This window comes from Benincasa hispida, chromosome 10 (assembly GCF_009727055.1).
Source record: "Benincasa hispida cultivar B227 chromosome 10, ASM972705v1, whole genome shotgun sequence".
NCBI lineage: Eukaryota > Viridiplantae > Streptophyta > Magnoliopsida > Cucurbitales > Cucurbitaceae > Benincasa > Benincasa hispida.
Window position 1 is genome coordinate 22954965 of NC_052358.1, and position 23772 is coordinate 22978736.

General features: G+C 33.7%; 1 protein-coding gene across 1 annotated transcript; it reads left to right on the forward strand.

The window, feature by feature from the left end:
• The first annotated feature begins 22692 nt into the window (after window positions 1–22692).
• Window positions 22693–23755, forward strand: LOC120088982. The gene is made up of 5 exons (XM_039046421.1): window positions 22693–22789; window positions 22946–23057; window positions 23145–23270; window positions 23390–23509; window positions 23614–23755. Exons 1-5 carry the CDS (start codon window positions 22693–22695, stop codon window positions 23753–23755), a joined length of 597 nt encoding a protein of 198 aa, XP_038902349.1.
• The last annotated feature ends 17 nt before the right edge of the window (window positions 23756–23772 follow it).

Here is a 23772-nt window from a genome sequence, read left to right on the forward strand (position 1 = left end):
CCTGAAGTGGATTTCCTAGAAATCTGTCTGAAAAATCAGAGTCAGTGTATCTTGTAAGGATCAAATCCTTAGACCCATACACAAACATATAGTCCTTCGTTCTCCAAAGATATTTGAGGATGATTTTAATAGTTATCCGGTGATCTAATCCTGGATGAGATTGATATCTACTGTCTATCCCTACGGCATAGCAAATGTCAGATCTAGTACATAACATTGCATACATTAGGTTGCCAACCGTAGATGCATAGAAGATCCATCTTATTTCTTCAACCACTTAAGGTGTCTTAGGAAACTATTCCTTACACATGATAATTCCATTCCTGAAAGGTAATGACCCTCTCCTGGTATTCTACATCAAATATTTGACAAGCATCTTATTAATGTACGATGCCTAAGATAAGGCTAGCATTTTGTTCTTACGATTGCTGAAGATCTGGATCCTTACAACAAACCGTGCGTCTCCCAAATATTTCATTTGGATTTGGTCTGCTAACCACTGTTTAACATCAACGAGTAGCCTACATCATTTCCAATTAGTAGAATATCGTCCTTGTACAATACTAAGAAATCTACTAAACTGTTGATGATTTTCTTATAGACATAAGGCTCATCAACATTCTGGCTATAAGATTTGATCGTAGTATCAAACTTTATATTCCAAGATCGAGAAGCCTATTTCAATCCATAAATGGATTGATTAAGCTTGCAAACTATTTACTCTTGACCTTGAAAAATGAATCTCGGATGAATCTTTCAAGTCCGAAAGGAGAAGAAAGGCTGGAATGCCAACAGACACCTATTATTGAATTCACCCGACCCTCTAGTTGTTGCATATAAATGGCCTTAAGATTACTAGTCAGAAAGGTAGTCCTGGCGTCCATTTTCCAAATCTCATAGTCATAATATGTTGCCACGGATAGAGAGTATCTAGATAGACTTTAACATGACAATAGGTGAGAAAGTTTTTTCACAGTTCACTCCCCCAACTTGGGTATAATCCTTTGCCACCAACCTAGTCTTAAAGGTTTGTACCTTATCATCAACACCTTTTTTTCTCTTGTAGATCCACTTGTAACCTATATGTTTAACCCCATTAGGTTGCTCTACAAGATCCCAAACTGAATTAAAGTACATAGACTCCATTTTGAGATCTATAACTTTGACCCATTCATTTTTGTCCACATCTTCCATTGTCTATTTATAGGGCAATGGATCCTCAACATTACCATCTGATATGATCGTTAGGGTAAAAGAGTTAAAAAACATGCAGTGGAAGTATCAAGGATCCACAAGCATTCTAATTCACTAATTTTGGCAAAAACTAAAGCATGCTCTTCTTAAAAAGTGGGTTTTCAGAACATACCTTTGATGAACTCTCCAAGAAAACGTCTGTTCAGCTGCTGTTTTCACTTGATATCAACGTGAACCACCTCAAAGCCTTCCCTACTATGCTATTGGAGCTTTAGGAAAAGTTGTGAAACTCAAGAATAGCTTGAAGATGTGAAGAAACCAGAAAAAACTCACAGCAGCCCAACTGAAGAAGACAATTTCTTCTTCAGAAAATTTTCTCAAATTATGTATTCTCTTCTCCTCCAACAACTCCACTCTTCTTTATATATAATAGATGAACATGCAAAGAGATGGAGTACATGGCTTGCAGCTCATGCTTGGAGAATCAAAGTAGAGAAGATAATGCATTTGTGTGAGCATAAAGATGATGGTAATGGAGAAAACCCATTTTCCATTTTGTGCAACATGCAAACGAATTTCCATTTTCTTTTTTTAAAACATAAATTGAATTTAACCATTTTAATTCAAAATTTTATTTTCTTAAATTAATTTCATAAATTAATTAAAAAATAACTAATATAATATCAGATATTAAATTAATTTTTGCACAATAAGCATCTTTATATATTTAAATATTTATTCTCTTGTTCCGTTTAATTTGAACGTTTCAAATTAATTTCTCAAGCTACCCTAAAGCTTATCCATTTACGAGCTAGTAGGGGGACCTCGCGGACCTACAGATCATGGGCTCCAACGATTCGAGATTAATCGACTAAACTCATTAGTCTGATCTATAGTTGAACTCCCCCCACTGTAGATATATTATGTCTACTTAATAACCATAATCAGTAAGTCGATCCTTCACAGGTTGTTCGTAATCACAGCTAGGTCAAAAATACCGTTTTACCCCTGTGACTACATCTTATTCCTTAAGTTCCTACTGATCCTCTAATGAACAATTCTGATTCATAATCTCTATGAATCAAATCCTTTCTCTATCATGAGAAGGCAGGGCCCCGATTGTTCAAGACCTAGAGTCAGTACTTTAGAGAACAACCTATTTGCTAACCCTAAATAGGGTAGGAGTGAATTCCATCTTGCAAGGCTATGTTCTCAACTATTCATCCGTTCTTATCCCCAAAATGGTAATTGAGTAGTGTGGTTGGACTACTCTCACCGTTTGCAGATCAAAGGATAATCCCGAACAAACAGGAGTTCATAACTAGCTCAGGATTAAGTTCGAGTTAACCTAGGTTATATAATAAATGAAATAGTCAATTTTAACAGTAAATGATCGTTATAAAGAAAAGTGACTATTTTCGTGGTCCAGTCTATATGCAAACTCATTGCATAGGATGCCCCCACTCTCATGTCTCAACATGAACGATTTGTGGATCACATCGTTTGTAGCACCTTACAACTTCTTGTAACAAAAATAGAGTGGGTCGCATCCAATAGTGTTACCAGGATGAGATACCTAATTTCATCCATATACTTAGTAGACCATTTAGGCTATATACTATCAACTTGATCCTATTTATGTCACTACATAAAGTTACAACATTTAGACTATAGCCAAGGATGCGATTATTGCATTTTCATAATAAGATGCAAAATCAACAAGTCACTATTATTGATAGAATGTTTAACATGAACTGTGAGTTCTAAGACATTCTCAACACAGGGTTTATAAACAAGTGGATTCACAACCCTCCCACTACGTCGAGGTTCCCTCAATTGTTGAGGTGGATATGTTTGGCTAGATGAACTTACATCAGCAACTCTTGTTGATGTACTAGCTTCTTCAACAACTCTTATTGAAGTTTCAGTAGTTTTGTTGGAAAGCTCACTCAACACTTTGTTACTGCAGGGCTTATACTCCCTGGTGTGGTCCTCTTCTAGAAACGTAGCATTTGTTGAACAAATACTTTATTATCTTTAGATCGTAGAAGTAACCACCCTTTGTTTTCTTAGGATAGCCTACAAATAGGCATAATTTTGAACGAGATTCCAATTTCTTAGGATTTATCTTAAGCACATGTACTAGGTACCCCCAGATCCCGAATTGACATAAACTACCTTTATAATGATTCCATAAATCCAAATGTGTTTCATAAACACCCTTGGATGAAACATAGTTCAAAATATAAACTGTAGTTTATACTACATAACCTCAAAACGAACCAGGTAAATGAGCATAACTCATCATAGACCATGTCTAACAAGGTTCTATCCTTTCTGATACACCATTCCACTTGAGTGCACCAGGTATTGAGCGTTGGGATGCAATTCCATGTTCTACCAAATAGTTCTGAAATTTTAAATCCATATACTCTCCACCTCGATCGGTTTGAAGTGTTTTAATTGTTTTACCCAATGAAAATTCTCAACTTTAGCCTTGTACTCTTTGAACTTTTCAAGGGCTTCAGACTTGTGTTGCGTTAGGTATAAATACCCATATCTAGAATAATCATCTATAAAAGAGATGAAATATTCAAACTCTTCTCTTGCCTTAACATTCATAAGACCACAGAGGTTCGAATGTATAAGTTCTAAGGGATCTTTGGCTTTATGGCCTTCTCTATTAAATGATCTTTCAGTCATTTTGTCTTCAAGGCATGAGTCACATATTGGTAAAGAGTCTTCTTCTAACTCGCTTAGAAGTCCTCCCTTAACCAACCTCCTTAATCCTATTTAAATTTATGTGACTTAATCTTAAATGCCAAAGACAAACATTTTCTTTAGGAGAAATCATTTCTTTTTTGTGTTAAGTTGTTATAGTTTTGAAATTTTCAGTATTAAGAAGTGCTTTAGATGCTAACGACCTTAGCACATAAAGATGAATTTTTAAGTTCACAGAACATATTTGAACACCATTCTTATAAACACTTTATTTACATTAAAGTTAAAAGAATAGTTCTGTTCAAGCAAACATTCTACAGAAATCACGTTCCTCTTTAAATCAGAAACTACATATACATTATCCAATAATAATATGATTTATGTAAAAGCAATTTGAGGCCTTCCATTGCCATGGCTGAGACGATGTGCCCTGTTCCAACCCGCATTATCATTTCACCAATCTTGAGCTACTGTCAGGAACTAATTCATTGAAAAGAAGAACAAACATGATTAGTGACGCCTGAATTAATTATCCAGTAGAATCATCATTCTCCACTAAACAAGTTTATAAAACTGGTAAATCACATTTACCTTGTTTGGCTTTCTTTTTCTCTGTCAAATACTTGGGACAGTTCCATTTCCAGTGTCCTTCCTATTTGTAATGGAAGCAAATTCCTTGGACAACCTTGGCCTTCTTACCCCTCTAGGCTGCAACAGGGTTAGCTTTATTTCCCTGATCTCTTTTCTTCTTCTTCCACTTTTTGGTGTTGAAAGGTATATACTTCTTCTAGAGGTCGAACCTCTATGGAACTTCTTTGAGGAAGTGGCAGCATTTGCCTCTCCCTTTTGCTCCTTGACTTTCATGAAGGATTGGCAAGTCTGTCATTTATTAAGAATGATGGTCATGTTGTAGTGTAGCTTGTTCATAACAGCGTTATTATGGAATTGAAGAAAGATCTCATGTAGGGTTTCCAAAACAAAGCTAATCTGACTGGCCTCATCGATGTCAGACCCATTCATTTCAACCACGTTGTATGGACAGTTGTCCAAACATCTCCCTCAGTGAATCCATGATCTCACGTGCAGTGACCATGGCTTCATGCTTCTTGGCGAAAACTTTAGATAAATTGGCCAGTATGTACGCTAGGGCCTTTTTGTTTGGCTTGTCCCACCTTTCATACGCATCTCGAACATTTCAAGATGCTCCAGCATTAGGTACTTGAGGACATTCCTCAACAAGGACAAACTCAGGTCATCGATAATCAACATAGTGTTTATAGTATTTTCCTAACCCGTGTATCATCGATTAATTTGCAAGTACTTAGAATGCTTAATGTAGCGAGAGTCATTCTCGAAGATTGTTGAAATCAGACAAACTATTTATATTAGTTATTAAACATTACCTAATTGAAACCAACAAAAGTTAGCAAAATTCTAATGTATCCTATGTGACATCTAATTTTATAAGATGCATCAATGAGTCAGGATAAAAGCTACCGTAGAGTGGTCAGTCACCTCTTCACTGAATTGAAACAATCTCAACCAACCAGTACACCAGAATAACTCTTATCCCTATAATGATTAGTCACTGTTGTTCGGTCAAGAAAACATTAACTTACTTAACAATTTCTTGTAAGTGCAACTCTTCATTTTAGACTCTAGAGTTCTGTCCTAATGAGCCAACCATAGGGAAAAACCGATTGGGGAAAAAACTAAAGTAATCATATCCATTTCTGGAGTTTGTGTAGAATTTCATGTAAACATCTTCCATAGGGGGACACAAGCAAAGGTGCCTCAAGGCCGAGCATGAAACTTTACTACAAACCAATGAAGGTGGCCGTGGGATAGTTGACACACGTCTCTCTTCCACTTACTATAAACACTCTATCCATTCACATTGGTATGGGATATAAGCAAAGATGCCTTGAGGCCGAGCATAGATCTCACGGTGTGCACTATTTAGGAAGAAACATGAAAGGAAATTGACATATCATATACATCATTTTCCTCCTACTGAATGTTTCAGACCTAGGGTTTATTAACTTAGGTACATTCGACTAACAATTTAACTAAGTGATTATTAAATTCGCTCAATAAAACTTTTATATTGGATAGTTTAACAATAATGATACTTGTTTATTAAACACTTTAATAAATCTAATAATTTAACCTATAATTCATATTAAATGACTAGAAATATTTTAATCATATTTAACTACATCATTTCTCTCATATTATACAATTTTAATATGAATCTAATTCATAATTAACTATATAATTGTAATAATGTATCTAAATACATTAGAACTAATATTAATTGTATCCAATACAATAAATATATTTTTCCTCAAGTCAACACATTAATTTGAATATTTCAAGTTCTTTTTTCAATACCTTGATCTTTGTTGGTCTGTTATGAACTAGTAGTGGAACATTACGGACTTACAGATTATAAGCTTCAATCATACAAGAGTAATAATTGACCTTTGTTTATTAACTATGGGACAAACCACTCAAAATGCACTCTTATGCATTGTAGGACAAGTTGAGTCAATGGATCTAATCATTATATGTAAATTGATCTTTCACGAGCTGTTTGAAATGATAACTGAATCAAATGTTCATTCTACCCCTATAATTATCTCTATCTTCTTAAGTACTACTGATCTTCTAACAAACAATTTATTTATGATCAAATCATAAACTAAATCCTTCTTAGACCAGTGAGAGAGTGGGGCCCTTTGTTTAAGTACTAGAGTCAACACTTAAGAGAACTACTCATTTACTTACCCTATATGGAAAGAAGTAAATTCTGTCTTGTGAAATTACGTTCCCAACTCCCTATTTGGTGAAGCCCTAAAATGGTAGGCATATTGAGTCGACGACGCTAGCCACTCTCACCCATGCAAATCAAAGGATGATCCCTCATAGGCAAGAGTAAATATTAAAATATCGATGTCGTCATCGATATCGAGATTTTAATTTACGACTATATTGATAAAATATCAATAGCGTCGGATATTTCTATAAGTCATGAAATTTATAATTTTTTTAGATTAATAAATAAATGGTTTTTACTCCAAAATTAAGTCATGGATATTTCTATTAGTAATCATATTCATATTGAACTAAATAAATGACATTTTTATGTTTTATGAATATTATTTATAAAAGATATTGGAGACAGTAATGGATATTTAATATCGGTGTTAAACCCTTTGATTTGATATATCGATGGATATAAAGGCATATCCATGAATATTTTCATCATTGGAAAGGAGGTCATAACTTACTCAAGATTAAGATCGACTCATATATGATCATCATGTGAAACATAAATCTCTTCAATTTATAGATCTATAGAAAGAGATTATATATCTGTGGTCTAGTCTTATACAATCTCTTTGTATAGGATACCCCCACTCACATGTCTCCACATGAACGATTTGGATCAAGTTATTTGTAACAGTTACAAAGTGAGTCGTATTCATAGTGTCATAAGGATACACCCAATCTTATCCATATACTATAGACCATTTAGGTTATTACTTGAACATGATCTACATGTATGTCAACTACATATTGTTCAAAATTACATCTAATAACCTTGAATTTTTATTTTATTGGTTTAAGTTATACAAAATTAAATACAAAGTAAATGAAAATTAATTTGTTACGTAAAATAAATAGTTTATTAAATTTACGAGCTTTAGGACGTAACACCCGACATTCTCTCACTTGAACTAAAGCTAGTGGTACAATAAACTAGGGCATACAATATAATTAACAACATCTCTCATTAGTCCTAGACAAGATGATGCATATATAGTAGACCTAGACTCTCTAGATGACCCTTAAATACTTTAGCCATGAGAGCCTTTGTAGATTGATCAACATATTTGTATTCCAACACAATCCTCTTGACAATCACGTCTGCTCTTTACACAATCTTTTTTGCCAAATGATGTTTCCTTTTAATGTGCGTTCATCTTTTATGACTTCTAGGTTCATTAGAGTTTGTCACAACAACGCTATTATCACAATAAAATGTGATGGACAATGGTACTAGTTCCAAATTTGTGAAGAACTTTTTGACGAGACAACTTTGTGGCTGATTCACAAGCATTTACATATTGAGCTTACATGTAGAGTCTATAGTGCATCATTATTTGATGCTTCGCCACACTGTTGCTTCTTCATTTAGAGTAAACATTGATCTTGATGTGGATTTCCTAGAATCCTTATTAATTTGAATATTAGAATCAGTGTATCTTATAAGGATCAAATTCTTAATCCCATTGACATGCATAGAATCACATACACATGCATATGAAAGTGAATTAATGGTTAGATATTAGAAAAGGTTGAATTCGGAAACCTGGATAAAAATCTCCTAGGTTTATAGTCAACATAAAACCAATTCAAGGTTCAAATAATTAATTTAGATAAGTCATAAACGAAGACATTAACCTAGGATGCGTTTTTGTCTAGTTTCACCCCGATGTTATCATTTATTTGCTTTCTCTAGATTTTGTTTTGAATTAGATTAGTTTTCATCATAGGTCTGTCCCCTAGATAAAATTAGAAGGATCTCTAAGTAGCTAAAAGTTTATGAATCCAATTTCTCAGATGACGATACTTAGTCTTTTGATTGTTGCAACTATATTATTACTCGAAGCATGCATTGCGCGTACCAAGTTTTTGGCTCTGTTGCGAGGGAACTGAGTTTTAATTTTTTTTAATATATGAGATTTGACTATTCTTAACTTAGGGTATAAATTAGTTTTTAAAATTTTTGTTTTTATTTTATTTTTTATTTGAATTTTTTATTGGTTGATTCATTATGGTGATTGCAAATCATATATTATTATAATTTTGGGTGGCCTTATAGGATCTTCCAACCTAAATTAGGTCCAATACCACCGATGTCTTTCAACCCTTATCCTCATTTCAATTATCCTTCCCAAGACTATAGGAGTTATTGTGTTCATCCAATCTAAGTAAAGAGAAATCATCCCTAGAGGACCAGTTAAAAGAGTTTATCTTAGAGTCCAAACTAAGGAGGTTTTGTATGTTTGAGACAAAGATGTTGAATAGGATAGAAGCTCAAGTGGTAAAGAATAAGGCAACTCTTAAACGTATAGAAGATCTACTTAGTGTAATAGTTTACATTGTTAAAGCCTTGTATGAGGATAATATTTCTGATACCACTGAGGTAAGGAGGTACAGTATTCCATATTCTGATGGTGAGGATGAGTTGGAGGATTTAGAGTCACATCAGGAGCAGGTTTGTGGATTGAGAGAGAAATTGTGCTTAATTTAGATGAGGAAGTTTAAGTGATTAAGATTGGATTTAAAAGCCTACTTTTTCCATCCCTCGAGAGTACTCTCATTTCTGATATTTCTCTTCCATATTCTTATCAACCTTGTCAGTATGTTTATAATTCTACTTTTAATTTTTCATCTTTTAATTTTCCATATAATAAATATACCAATAAAAATAAAAATCTAATTATAGGTTCCTATGAAAAGAGGGTGAGGTTATAAGATTTCGTAGGTTATATAGATTCAAGTAAAAAATGGCCTAAAATATGGGAGAATTTTTTACAGCGTATAATCTTTCCTATCATCTATCTAAAAGATGTTAAATCTAATGCTTCTTGGGAGGCAATTCAAGTTTATCTGCTTTATTTTATTTTAGTTATTTCATTCAATTATTTATTTTTGTTTTAGTTCGGCTATCATGGTGTGCGATCTTATCTTTTTCTAGCCTCATTTAAGGCATTGGTTAGAGGCTTGACACATGTAGACTACTTCACTAACTAGACCAGTTTTGCTCACTGTATGTGTTTTAACTTGTTTTTAATGCATTGAGAACAATGCATATTTATATGTTTGGGGTGGGGGAAGTATTGCGTACTTTTACTTGCTTGTTTATTTTTATCCTAATACGCATGTTAGTTAGGAACATTTGACTATGAATGCTAATTATGCAAACATTTTGAGTGGTTGAAATTTGAAATTTGAATATTTTTTTAAATTTTTTTAGTAGAAATATGTTGTTGTGCTTTAATTGTGAAATTTTATGAGTATGTACTAATTATAATTTTCAATGATATGTTCTAAATTTACATGTTAGATGATATTTTTAGGAATAGAATAACATATTCAAGAGTTAAGTTAATTTAAGTCCTTGGAGTCTCTTGCATATTTGAGCATGAGCCATTTTCTTTTAGGTTCCTAATAGTAAAACATGCTTTCACTTGAATTAATCAAATTGTCACCTAAAAGATCTTGAAATAAATTAAAAAAAATCTCTATAAGTTGTGTAGATATATTTACTAGATTGACGGGAAAAAAAAAAGAAAAAAAAAAAAGAAGAAGAAATGAAAAAGTAAGAAAAACAACTTTTAAAGAAGATAACTCCTCCTTCCATTGCACGCTAGCTAAGGGAAGTGAGTAAGCTTAGGCACTTTTGATAGATACTCTACTCGGAGTTAGATGTTATTCATATAATCCATGTAGGCAAGTCAAAACGAAACAATGTGAGTCAGTATATCCTATAAGGATTAGCCCCAGACATACACATTTAGTCCCCACACATATGAAAGTGAATTAATGGTTAGGTGTTAGAAATAGTTGACCTCGAAAGAGGATGACTAGATAAAAGATTCCTAGGTTTATAGTTAACATAAAATTAATTAAAGGTTCAACCAACGAATTTAGTTAATCCATTAACGAAGTCATTACTCCAAGACGTGTTTTTCTTTAGTTTCGCCTTAGTGTTATCATTTTTGTACTTTCTCCAGATTTAGTTTAGATTAGTTTCCATCACAATTCAGTCTCCTAGAAAAAATTAGAAGGATATATGAATAGCTAAAAGTTTATCAATCCAATTTTTCAAAGGAAGATATATAGGATTGGTATGGCAACCCTAGAGGGATGGTGAATAGGGTTTAATCAAACTAATGAAAACTTTTTAATAATGTGGGCTCAATTAAGCAAATGAATACAATTTTAGGTAATAAGTAATTTAAACAATAAATTTATGAATATAATTTCACTTGGAATTAAACAAGATAATAAGAATCACACTTTAACACTTTATTTAATTATAATAAAAAGATTGGTAATGAATATATAAAATTTAAAACTACCCATCAAAACAAATCAAAATGAACAATCTATTTAAAGAACAAATTTTGTAATTAATTTAATGTAATAAAAAATACTAATACATTAATTACAAAATTAAGTAGTATAGTGATAGAGAAATTGACATCGATAATTTTATAGTGATTTTGCACAATCGGCTTACATCCACTTCCCAAGCTTCTTTTGGGTATGTCAGTACGAACTTGACTCTTTCCACGGCTTAGAGTCGAACCGTACAACATTCTTTTTTCGAACGCAAGAATAAACCTGCACGGTTGAGGATCAAACTGTTACAACAACTCTTTTTTCGAGATCAAAAGCAACCCTTACAATAGTTTGGAAAGAAAATAACATACTCGACAAACTCTCTAAAAGATTAGATTTACAAATTTAGTATTCAATGAACCAATCCTCACAGCATAAAATATCTCTCTCAAGAAGAAATAAAAAGAAGAAAATTGAAACTTAGAGAGAGAATAACAATGGTGGTGAGTTATGGAGAATTAAAAAATAATGGAAAATTGTTTTATTAATTTGGAGAAGAAGGTGTGTTTAAATAGAGGAGGATAATAAAATCCAAATTTAATTTGGGCTATTGGATGTTCTAAAAGAAATTAAATGGTGAAGATTTAAACTCAACTAGTAGTTAGATACAAACAAAAAATAGTATAATAATATATATCTTTTAAAACCCAACAAAAAGTAAATACCCACAATGTGTCCAAAACTAGTCGTTAAACACAAAGTAAAATAATATTAAATTTATTTTCTTTTTAAATTCATTTTTTTAAAAAAAAAAAACCAATCCAAAAATTAAAAGGCCACCATATGTCACTCCTCCATTACTCCAAGTGGCACATTTCAATTGGTCTATCATTCTTCCTTGTCATCAACTCGAAATTTTTCATTAAGTTTGTTTCGATCATATCTTCTTCGTTCGAGGTCCGATTTAGTTGATTCAAATTGCGTTGGAACCATTGTTCCAAGCTCTATACAATGGACACTTAAAAAATACTCAATTTGTTCATAAATAAAAGCAGGTTTGTTATTATCAAAACATTAATTAATTGGTTAACTAAAATTAATTATTTTGGGATTAAGGATCAAAAAACCAACAATCTTCCCCTTTTTGATGATGACAAAAAACTTAAGAAAAATGAAATTTGATATAAAGTGTGATATGAAAAATGTTCTTGATGCATAATTAACACATAATTTCAATTCACTTGAACCCAGGAATATATTCAATATCAACATGCTTTCATTTTTAAAATCAAATGAAAGCATGTTGATATTGAATATATTCAATTCACTTCAAAGTAGTTGCTCCAATTTGAATTAATTTTCAATTTGAAGTCCAAGCAACAACTAATTGCTTTTTGTAATCATACAAAGAAAGCTCAACCAAAAGATTTTGGTACTCATTTCTTGGGTCCTTCATTGTTAGTGAGCAAAGAATTCGGAACCCATTTCAAATTAGTTCCAAAATTACTGCCATTGATCTTTGGCAAGTAACAAATATTAAGTTTATAACCAATTTTGTCACAAGAGTAGCATACAACATTGGGCAAGAATTTATATTTAACTAAGTGATTTTTCACAAAGAAGTTCTTTCTTGGAGCCTTTTCAAATTAAAATAATTTGATCTAACATGACTTTTAACTCCACAAAAATGACATATAGGCACAAATTTAAAGTTCACGTGCTCATTTCTAGCATTTCTATGATTAAGCACAAATTTAGCATTATGCATACATTTTGATTTTCATGAATATGTTTATGCACAAACTACGATTTTTCATGCATAAATCTACCTTTCATGCTTAGGCACAAATTTATAGTCAAAATTAGACAAAACATCTTTAGATATACAAGATGTGACTTTAACAAAAGTAGTACTCTTACTAGTAGATGAACAATTTTCATTCACATTGTCTAATCCCCTTTTGTTATTAAAAGGTTTACTTATTTCAATAATCTTATCCATTTTTTGTGCACTTATAGTCAATTTCTTTATATTTTCTTTAACACATTCAAGCTCATTTACAAGATTTGCCTTTTTTTTTTCTTAGAGTTTTAACAAGTTTATTCCTGTAAAAAAATATCATGCTCAAGAAATTTAATTTTATTAACAAGAGAAAATTTTTCCTTTTTTAGAGAAGAATCGTTAGTTTCTAATTCAATAATTATGTTTTTCTAACTAGCAATTTCATCTTTTAATTCCAAAGAGAAAGTTTCAATTTTCTCATTTTCATCTCTCAAGTCATTCACTTTAAGTTTCAAATTATATGATAAAGATCTAAATTTATCTTTCTCAACTTCAAGAAACTTCATTCTATCATTCAAAGCACATTTCTCATCACAACAAGAATCATGCAACATTAAACGGCTCCATTTTTAAATCAAGCATTTTCACCCATCAAATTTTTATTTTCAATAGATAATGTTTTATACTTCTTTGATAATTTTAAATATCTAGAGCTAACTTTTTCAAAATCATGTTGCGTATCTTCAAAAGTATCATACAATTCATCATAAGAAGGAAATTTTTTATTTACCTCATTTTTGTCACTTTCATCTCCGGAATCGTTATTCGAATGAGTCATTAAATACAAGGAAGGACCATCACATTTTCTCTTTATCCCGTCATAGAAAATTTCTTGATTTTGAGAATTGTAATTCTCCTCCACATCAAATAAATTATTAGTAGTACAAGAAGAATTTTCTAAGTTATATATATTATCAAGAAAATTCCAAATATCATATGCATATTCAAAATGTAGGATTTTATCACATATTTGTTTGTCTAATGCACAATATATGATATTCATAGCTTTGGCATTAAAAGTAAGCAACTCATTATTCAATTGCAACTTAGACAAATCATGCTCACAAACATACAAAATGTTAAAATCCATAGCAAGCAAGAATGTTTTCATTTTATTTATCCATACAACATAATTATAATTTCATTAAAGTATGAGGATCTATCAATAGAATCAAAGTTGCCATAGCTCTAACACTTAACTTTTTAAATAAAATTTCAAAATATAAATAATATTTTAGAAATAATTTATATGGAAGAGCTCCGCTCTAATACCAATTGTAGGAGTGACAAGCTCAAACAATTGGTATGAATCTAAAATGATTTATGAAAATTTTATCACAAACTAGGGAGTAGCTAACTCTGATACCATTTATAGGATCGGTATGGCAATCCTAGAGGGAGGTGAATAAGGTATAATCAAACTAATAAAAACTTTTTACTAATGTGGGCCCAATTAAGCAAATGAATACAATTTTAAGCAATAAATAATTTAAACAATAAATTCATGAAAATAATTCCACTTTGAATTAAATAAGAAGCATACTTTAAAGCACTTTTTTAGTTATAATAAAAAGATTGGTAATGAATAAAGAAAATTTAAAACTACAAATCAAAACAAATCAATATGAACAATTAATTTAAAGAACAAGTATTGCAATTAATTTAATGTAATAAACAATAATAACACATTAATTACAAAATTAAAATAATATAGGGATAGAGAAATTACACCGATAGTTTTATATGGTTCGACACAATCGACCTACATTCACTTTCCAAGCTTCTATTGGGTATGTCACAACGAACTTGACTCTTTTCATGACTTAGAGTCGAATCGTACAACGTTCTTTTTCTGGGCGCAAGAACAAAACCTAATCCTTTCCACGGTTAAGGATCAAACCATTACAACAACTATTTTTCTGGAATCAAGAGAAACTCTTATAGTAGTTTGGAAAGATAAATAGCACACTCAACGAACTCTCTAAAAATAGTGGATTTATAAATTTAGTACTCAACGAACCAATTCTCACAACATAAAATATCTCTCTCAAGAAGAAGATGAAAAGAAGAAAATTGAAACTTAGAGAGAATAACAATAGTGGCTTTGAGTTATAGAGGATTAAAAAATAATGTAAAATTGTTGTATTCATTTGAAGAAGAAATTTTGTTTAAATAGAAGAGGATGATGAAATCCAAATTTAATTTGAGTTATTGAATGTTGGTAAAAGAAAATTGAATGGTGGGGATTTAAACTCTCAACTAGTCATTAGGTACAATAAAAAATAATATAATAAAATATCTCTTTTAAAATCATTTATTTTAAAACCCAACAAAAAGTAAATATCCACCATGTGTTCAAAACTAGTCATTAGACATAATCATAAAATAATAATAAATTTATTTTCTTTTTAAAACCAATCTAAAAATCAAAAGCTCACCATGTGTCACTTATTCGTGACTCCAAGTGGCACATTTCAATTAGTCCACTTTGATAAGAAAAATTGTACATGCCATCCGAATTTTTCCATTAAACTTGTTTTGATCATATTTTGTCCATTTGAGGTCTGATTTAGTTGATTCAATTTATGTTGGAACAGTTGTTCCGAGCTCTTCGCAATGAACATTTCAAAACACTAAATTTATTAATAAATAAAAGCAGGTTATTATCATTCAAATATTAATTAATTAATTAATTAATTAATTAAAATGCATTAATTTGGGATTAAGGGCCAAAAAGCCAACATGATACTCGGTCTCTCGACGGTTTTAATTATACTATTACTCGACGCATGTGCTTGCACATCATGCATGTGTTATTTCTTTTGTTAATTATATTCATTCATGTAATTTTATGGCTCACTCATTTACTCGTATTGTTTTTTCTCGTATTGGTGCACTATTTTTTTCTTCTGATTAAGAAGTGTACGGGACCTATTGGGATTCTTGTTTCCTAACTGGTTATTCTTAGGATTGTGTTTGTGGTTAGTTGGTCTTATTGAAGTAATTTTCTTTTAAAAAAAAAAAAAAAAAAAAAATCTTTTATGTATGTTAAATTTTTTTTGTCCTTTCCATGGTTGCATCTGAGTAAGAAATGCAATTGAAAAGCTTCACCTATTTAGTGGAGCAATCACTAAAGGAGATGGGAAACGAATAAATGAAGGTAAAGAATGAAGAAGTAGAAAGAGAAGAAAATGAGACTGAAACCACATTCATAGTCCCACAATTTTAAGAAGAAAAAAGATGAGATAATTTGACAGATTATGAGCGTGTTGGCTTCTCCTTGATGGAAGGTGTCGAGAGAGACTTCCACCAAAAAAAGATATAGAAAAACTGTCTCAACTTTTCTTAAAAAAAGTAAACAACCAAGCTCCATCATACGGTCTCAAACTAGTAGATGCTGCAACCGATGTACGAAAGACAGTTGATTATCTACTTTTGCGGCAGGAAAATGGGTAAATTTAGAGAAATGGTCCAAAATAGCCTCCTAAAGTTTTTCTCTTTTAAAAATATCATACTTTTTGAGAACTCATAAAAATGTTTTTTCTCGATTAAAAGGACCAAACTACCCCTGATTCAAAAACCCAAACGTTTTCCTTCCGTTTCCTTCTTCTTCTTCAGCCAACTTCTTCGATTTTCTTCACATCTTCTTCAAGATTTCCTGAAACTCGCTAATTCTCCAAGTATCATTGCATCGGTTCACTTTATTTCAACTTAATATAGCAGAGGTATTTTGCATTACTCTTCGTTGATTGTTTGGTAAAAGGTTTGATTTTTAAGTTTGTAACTTTTTTAGGGTTTAGAAACTATATGAAAATCTGAGACAATCTACTGCAATGGTTTTTACATATTTTTGGGTGCTTTGTTTGTATTTGTAATGTTTTGATACTTTAGCTGAGGAAATAAGTGTTAGCTTGCTCGGGAAGGGGTTAAATCTCACATAGGGATGAATGTATTTCGCTCGAGATGTCATGTATCTCGCTCGAGATTCATTCAATCTCTCCCCAGATTTGTCTGGATGTTGAAGACTTTAAGGCATTCTGTTATTGGTCTCGGGATGATCTCGCTCGAGCAGAGGACTTGTACAAAATACTGAAAGCTCTAAACCTTGAAGCTTGAAGCTTGAAGCATCCCCAGTTATATAAACCCAAGACGCACGCTTATTTCAAAAAAGAATTTCAATCTCGGGCCTTGATCTCGACTGGGATCTGCACCGAGATTGAGAGCAATTTATTGAAATTTAGTTCAATTATTTCTTTGGTAGATCTATGTATCTATGACTTGAGATTGGTGCCCTAAATCTCGGGAGTTCCATAGTTTGTAAATTTTGTACACGGATTATTTATTAAATAAAATAAGATGTTATTTTATTCGACATTTAGTTTGCATTAACTAATCCAATAAACTAATGACCAAGGTTCTTTTATGTAACTTAAACATGTATGTGGTTGACATAAAAATGAATCATGTTTAAGTAATAACCTAAATGGTCTATATAAAATTTGATACCTTATTATGGTGACACTATATATATGGCCTACCTTGTAATTTTTACAATAGTTGTAAAGTGTTACAAATGATGTGATCCTAATTGCTCATGAGGAAACATGTGAAAGGAAGTATCCTATAAAAAGAATTTGCATAAGACCAAATCATGAAATGATTGATCTTTCTTTTTAACATCGTTACTTGGAAAGACTAACATTTCACTAGGATGATCATAGGTGACTCGACCTTAATCCTGAGTGAGTTATGAACTCATGCCTATGAGAGCAATCCTTTGATTTGTATGGGTGAGAGTTGCCAGTTTTTTCGACTCAATAAGTCTACCATTTTTGAGATTTGTCCGAGTGGGGAGCTGGGAACACAACAAAACAAGAAGATGTAATTCACTCATTCCCATTTTGAGAGTAAATAGATTAATTGCTCCCTTAATAACTGATTTCAGGTCTTGAACAATGAGGCTTCACTCTCTCACTAGGTTGAGAGGGATTAGTTTATAGTTGGACTATAAATTATTTGTTCATTAGAGAGACCAATGGTATTTAAAGAGTTAGATGTAATTTGACCTAGTGTAGTTACGAGCAATTCGTGAAGGGTCAACTTACTATTGATTGATTATATCCATGGACACAAAGATATATCTACAATGCGAATAATGCAGTTGTGGATCTTTAGTGGAGTGATCAGTAGTTAATGAATGTTGATTAATTTAATTAAAAAGTTTAATTAGTTAATCTCGTATTATTGGAGCTTTTAATCTGTAGGTCCATAAGATCCCCTTGCTAGCTCATTAAGGGTTTAAAATAAGTATCAATAAGTTTTGGATTAATTTGAATTGTAAGAAAATTAATTGTATAAGATACAATTAAACATAAGTATAAAGATATATTATAATATAAAGATAATTTTGAATAAAATTAAAAAAATTCTACTTTATAATATGAGAGAGATAAATATTTGAATAAGATTCAAATATAATTTATGTGAATGAGATTTAAATAAAAATTATAGGTTAAAATTAATATGAATGAGATTTTAACTAAAACTATAAGTTATGTGAGAGGATGTGGTTTGAATATGATTCAAATAATATTAAATATATGATATTTAGTGGTTAATTAATTGACTTCATTAATTCAATTATATATTTGGTTTTAATATATAATTTAAATTAATATAAAAATCAGAATCTTTAAGTTTAAGAAGGTAGAGTCACGGGGTTGGGTGCTGGAGAATGGTCCATGGCACTTGGGTGGCAAACCCGTCTTATTACGACAGTGGTCCCCAGGTATTATTCCTGAAACCTTTGTTTTTTATTATGTTCCTATCTGGATTAAACTTGAGCGTGTTCACTTGGAGTTGTAGATAGATAGGGGTTTAGCAGTGGTAGCGAGTGTCGTGGGTAAATGTAACAACCCAAATTTGTACGCATATACTACAGAAAATTAAATGTCAAATATTAAGCAGGATGAAATTTTATTTAAGGATGTAGTAAATGTAATACCCTAACCCTAATTTAGAAAGCAGGAAAACAAATAAAATATATAATTAAGAATGAAAAATGAAAAATATATAAATTTAATAGGAAAATCGGGTGGAAATTTAGAATTGGAAAAAAAATAAGAAATTTATTAATAATCCAAAAATAATGAATAAGGGGGTAGAATCAGGGAGGATTGATTAGAAGTTGGACACTAGCTAATTCAGGAGACAAAGGACAGTAGATAACTTTATGTATGGGCACGGCTCATTGGAAGAATTGGAGATGAATTAATTGTCAATATTCTCTTAAAATTTGAAAGAGTTAAAAAGAGAAAGTGGAATCCACAAGCAGTGAAGGCAACCCACGCGTGAAAACTAGCGAGATTGGAGAGAAAATTGGAGAGAGCGAGAGTGGAGAGAGCGAGATTCTCAGCGAGACAGTGGGAGAGAGCGGGAGCCACAAGAGCAAGAGCGAGAGCGAGAGTCACAAGAGCCAAACCAGCGAGAAAGCTGGAGAGAGCGAGATTCTGAGAACAGAAAGAGCGAGATTTGGATAGAAGCGTGGATTATGCGTTGAATTTGGCCACGATCTTATAGATTATACATGGAGAACCCTAAAATTGAATACAAACAAAGGTTGATAACGTAAGGGCAAACGTTAGCCAAAATTAGGTGTCTTATTAAGAAAAATTCTTAAACCTAAGTAATTTTAAAGAAGCCATTTGTAGGATGAGTTGTCACACAGAGAAGAGCTAGAAACGGCTATAAATAGAAGGCTTTGGGCAGAAGTTAAACTCATTCTCAAACAAAACTCAGTAGTGAAAATCGTGTGAAAAGGGTGAAGTAATTCTGTTAGTTTGAAGGAGGAAACGCGAGGGAAGTGCTGCCCAAATTTCCTTCTGGTTTAAGAGGGAAAGCTCTACTGATTAAACCATAAGGAATAATAAGGAATAACTAGGATCGTAGTCAAGGTAAGTAGTTTATCTCACCCTATCTTTAAGTGTTTCATGGTAGTGTACCTTTAATATGTTGCATAATTATGTTATTGTTATGTTGCATTACATGTTTAAAATATGTTTATCGACAAGGGACTTCATGCATTATATTTGTTCATAAGATTAAATTTTAATTAGATAAAGGTTATGCTTCTAGGGCTAGCAGGGCATGTATGGTTGTACCCTCTAGACCCAATTCTATGTCAAGTTTATGCTAGGGATTAACAGGGTATGTATGGTTGCACCCCTCTAGTCCAATCTTACGTTTTTGTTAATGGTTGAGGTTGGATGCGACTCTGGCCCTACTGACTGCATGACCCGCTAATCATCAGATGGGTTAGTTTCCGCCTAAGTCCTCATCTTCCTATCAGGGCGGAGAAATTTACGTTAGAAGCATAATCGACCACTACATGTTATTATATGTTTTCGGTCCCAATCATATGTTTTCAAAACATGTTGCATGTGATTGTGCATTTGGTCACTACCCTATGTGAGAACTACTTACTGGGTATATTATATACTCATCCTATTTTTACAAACTTTGTAGGTAAGGACACAACGTATGTGGTAGAACTGGACGTCGCTCAAAAGGCTAACCATCAAACTCACTATTATAGGCATATGCATTTTTGTATCACTATGCTAGTGTTTTATGGATCCTGGTGTTTTGTAAAATAAACTTTTTATATAGTTTTCTACCTAATTAATAAAATCTTAGATATGTTCTTTTGAGATTTTTACCAAAACTCATCTCATAATAGAAAAGTCTAAGCATGCATGTCGTAGCGGTCTGACCATAATATGTAAGGATCCGGTCGTTACAGTAAACCTGTCTCTTTTGATGTTGCAACAAGAGAGCGGCGACGATTATCGTATGCGAGGGTTTGTGTTCAAGTTGATGGTGATTCTTTAATGCACCCTTCAGTTACTGTTAGAATGCGGGGCCAGGAGTTTATTATTCCAATAGTGTATGAGTAGAAACCTCGTAGGTGTTCTTATTGTTATTCCTTTGAGTTTGCTGGGGCTGTGTGTGAGAAACAGGGTATGGATAAGGGTAAGGAGTTGTGTATTGTGGCAGTTAATAAGGGGTGTTTGGGGGAGAATGGGGGAATTGAGAGTGTGAGAAAGGGGCAGGATTTGGGTATTGGTGCGAGGGGAATTAACCAAGTGGATGGGAATAAGGGCATGGGGTGTGCTGACGAGTTTACTATGGTTAGTTGTCGTAGGCGTGATAGAGAAGGTGTGGGGCATAGGGGTGGAAGTGGGTCACCGGGTTCAGCGCCCTCAAGGAGTAGAGTAGTTTATGGGTCCCTTGGAATTACGGGGTTTGTAAAGCATGTTAATGATAGTAATCAGTTTGATGTTTTGTGTGATGAGGGGGAGATTCGTTGGCTTTGGCTTTAGTGCAGACAAATCCTGATCCGTTGTCTGTTATGGATGGGATGTGCGGGAGTTCGGGTAAAGGCTCAGTGGGAGGTCTTAGGTGTGATTTCTTGTAAGATTCATGATTTGGTGTTCCTAGAATGTTAGGGGTTTGAAGGACCCTGTCAAGTGTAGGGTGTTGGCAGACTTTCTGGCTTCCTCCTTTGTTACTTTCTACTGTTTGCTTGAGACGAGGGTTCATCGCAAGAATTTTGATATGGTGATGGGTAGGTTTGGTGATGCTTGGAGTTGTGTGTGTAGCTATAGTGTGCGGGGAGTTGGGAGGATCTGGTTGATGTGGTAGAAGAGTTTCTATGATTTTTCTATTGATGTCAGTGGAGAGCAATTTGTTTCTGGAACCTTAGTGGATATTGTATCTAGTACTAGGGTACATATTGGTGCTGTGTATGCCTTTAATCTCGCGAGCGAGAGGAGGAACTTGTGGTCTCAGTTGAGTGATGTGTGTGTCATGTGGCAGCTTCCTGGAGTTATTTTGGGGGATTTTAATGCTATTCATAGTAATTCGGAGGATTTTGGTGGCTGCCCTGGCTTGAGGGAGATGGAGGAGTTTGATGAGGCATTATTGGAGACCGATCTGGTTGAGTTGGGTGTGACAAGTAACTCGTTTACTTGGACTAGTAAACTTCAGGGGAATGGTATCTTGTGCCGGTTTGATCGATGCTTGTCTAATGAGGCGTGGAAGGTAGCTTTTTCGTATTTGGAGGTTAGGGTTGGTCAGTGGGGGATTTCTGATCATAGCCCTCTTTTGGTTTCTATAGGGGAGACGAGGAGTAGGTTTCCTCCTACGTTTCGTTATTTTTCTCATTGGGCGAAGGGTGAGGGTTTTATTGATACTATCAGGTCAGTGTGGATAAGATCTTAGGTTGTATCTCCTATGGTTAGCTTTGTGTGAAATTTGAAGGCAGTGAAGCGAATTTTTTGTACATCGTTTGGTAGGCATATCTCTGTGTTAGCTGATGAGGTGTGAGTGGCTAGGCAGGTTATAGAGGCTGCTCAGGCTGATGTAGAAAGAGATCCTACTTTAGAGTTCTTTCAGGGTTGTTTAGGGTCTTAGCCTATGGGGTATAGGGATCTTATTGCCCGAATTAGGGATATTGTGCAGTTCAGCTAGCCCGAGGAGGGGGTAGAGGCGCTTGGTCGGCTAGTGAGTCGGGAGGAGATTCAGAAGGCTTTATTCTCAATGAAGTCTGGGAAGGCTCCTAGGCTTGATGGGTTTTTGGTGGATTTTTACAGAGCTGCTTTGAGTGTGGTTGGGGATGATTTCTATGATGCTGTGATCAATTTTTTTAAGATCTATTACCTGCCTGATGGAGTTAATCCCAAAGAGGCGGGGAGCTGAATGTATGGAGGAGTTTCGTCCTATTTCTTGTTGCAATGGTTGTGTATAAATGTATCTCGAGGATCGTAGCTGAGAGATTGTGGTTGTGGTTGCCTGCATTCATCAGTGGCAACCAGTCTGCGTTTGTTCCGAGTAGGTCAATTTTCGACAACATTTTATTGTGTCATAAGCTTGTGGAGGGCTATAAGGAGGGCAAAGGGAAGCCGCGTTGTGTGTTGAAGGTAGACCTTCAGAAGGCATACGATTCGGTAAATTGAGATTTCCTGTTTGGTGTGTTGTTGGCTATAGGTACGCCCCTTCAGTTTGTTAGTTGGGTGAGGACTTGTGTTACTTCGCCTAAGTTCTCTGTGATGATTAGTGGTTCCCTTGAAGGACTTTTTTCTGGTAGGAAGGGGTTGAGGTAGGGAGATCCGTTGTCTTCTTTTTTGTTTGTGATGGTGATGGAGGTCTTGTCTAGGTTGTTGAATAAACCTCCTATGTAGTTTAGGTTCCATGATCGGTGTGAGAGTGTGGGCTGGACTCATTTAGTGTTTGCAGACGATTTGATGATTTTTTATGCAGCGGAGAAAGATTCTTTGGAATTTGTGAGGCAGGTCCTGGCAGATTTTGCAGGGTTGTCTAGTTTAGTTACAAATGTTGGAAGAGTTCCATGTTTGTTGAGGGTGTGGAGTCTGGGGAGGCGGAGGAACTAGCTACGTTTATGGGTTTCTTTCTTGGTTCGTTGCCTGTTAGGTATCTGGGTTTACCTTTATTGGCGGGTAGGTTGAGGGCTGTGGATTGTGCGCCTTTGATTCAAAGGATTACAGCTCGTATTAGAAGCTGGACGGCGCAGTCCCTCTCCTTTGCTGGGAGGTTGTAGATTGTTAGGTTTGTTTTACAGTCATTTCAGGTTTTTGGTGTAGCACCTTCGTGTTTCCTGCGTGTGTAACTCATGAGGTTGATTGTCTGTTATGTAGTTATTTTTGGAAAGGTAGTGCGATGAGTCGAGGTAGTGCACGGGTGGCGTGGGATGAGGTGTGCTTGCCGTTGGGAGAAGGGGGGTTGGGTGTGAAGCATGTGGCCTCTTGGAACCAGGTTGCTATTATGAAGCTGCTCTAGCTTCTTTTAATTAAATC

Excerpts from the sequence above, each read along its gene's own strand:
- LOC120088982 (XM_039046421.1), top strand. The coding sequence starts at position 22,693 with ATGGTTGTGTATAAATGTATCTCGAGGATCGTAGCTGAGAGATTGTGG. Across the intron at positions 23,271-23,389 it reads GTCCTGGCAGATTTTGCAGG|GTATCTGGGTTTACCTTTAT; the intron begins GTTGTCTAGTTT and ends GTTGCCTGTTAG. Across the intron at positions 23,510-23,613 it reads TCCCTCTCCTTTGCTGGGAG|TTATTTTTGGAAAGGTAGTG; the intron begins GTTGTAGATTGT and ends TCTGTTATGTAG.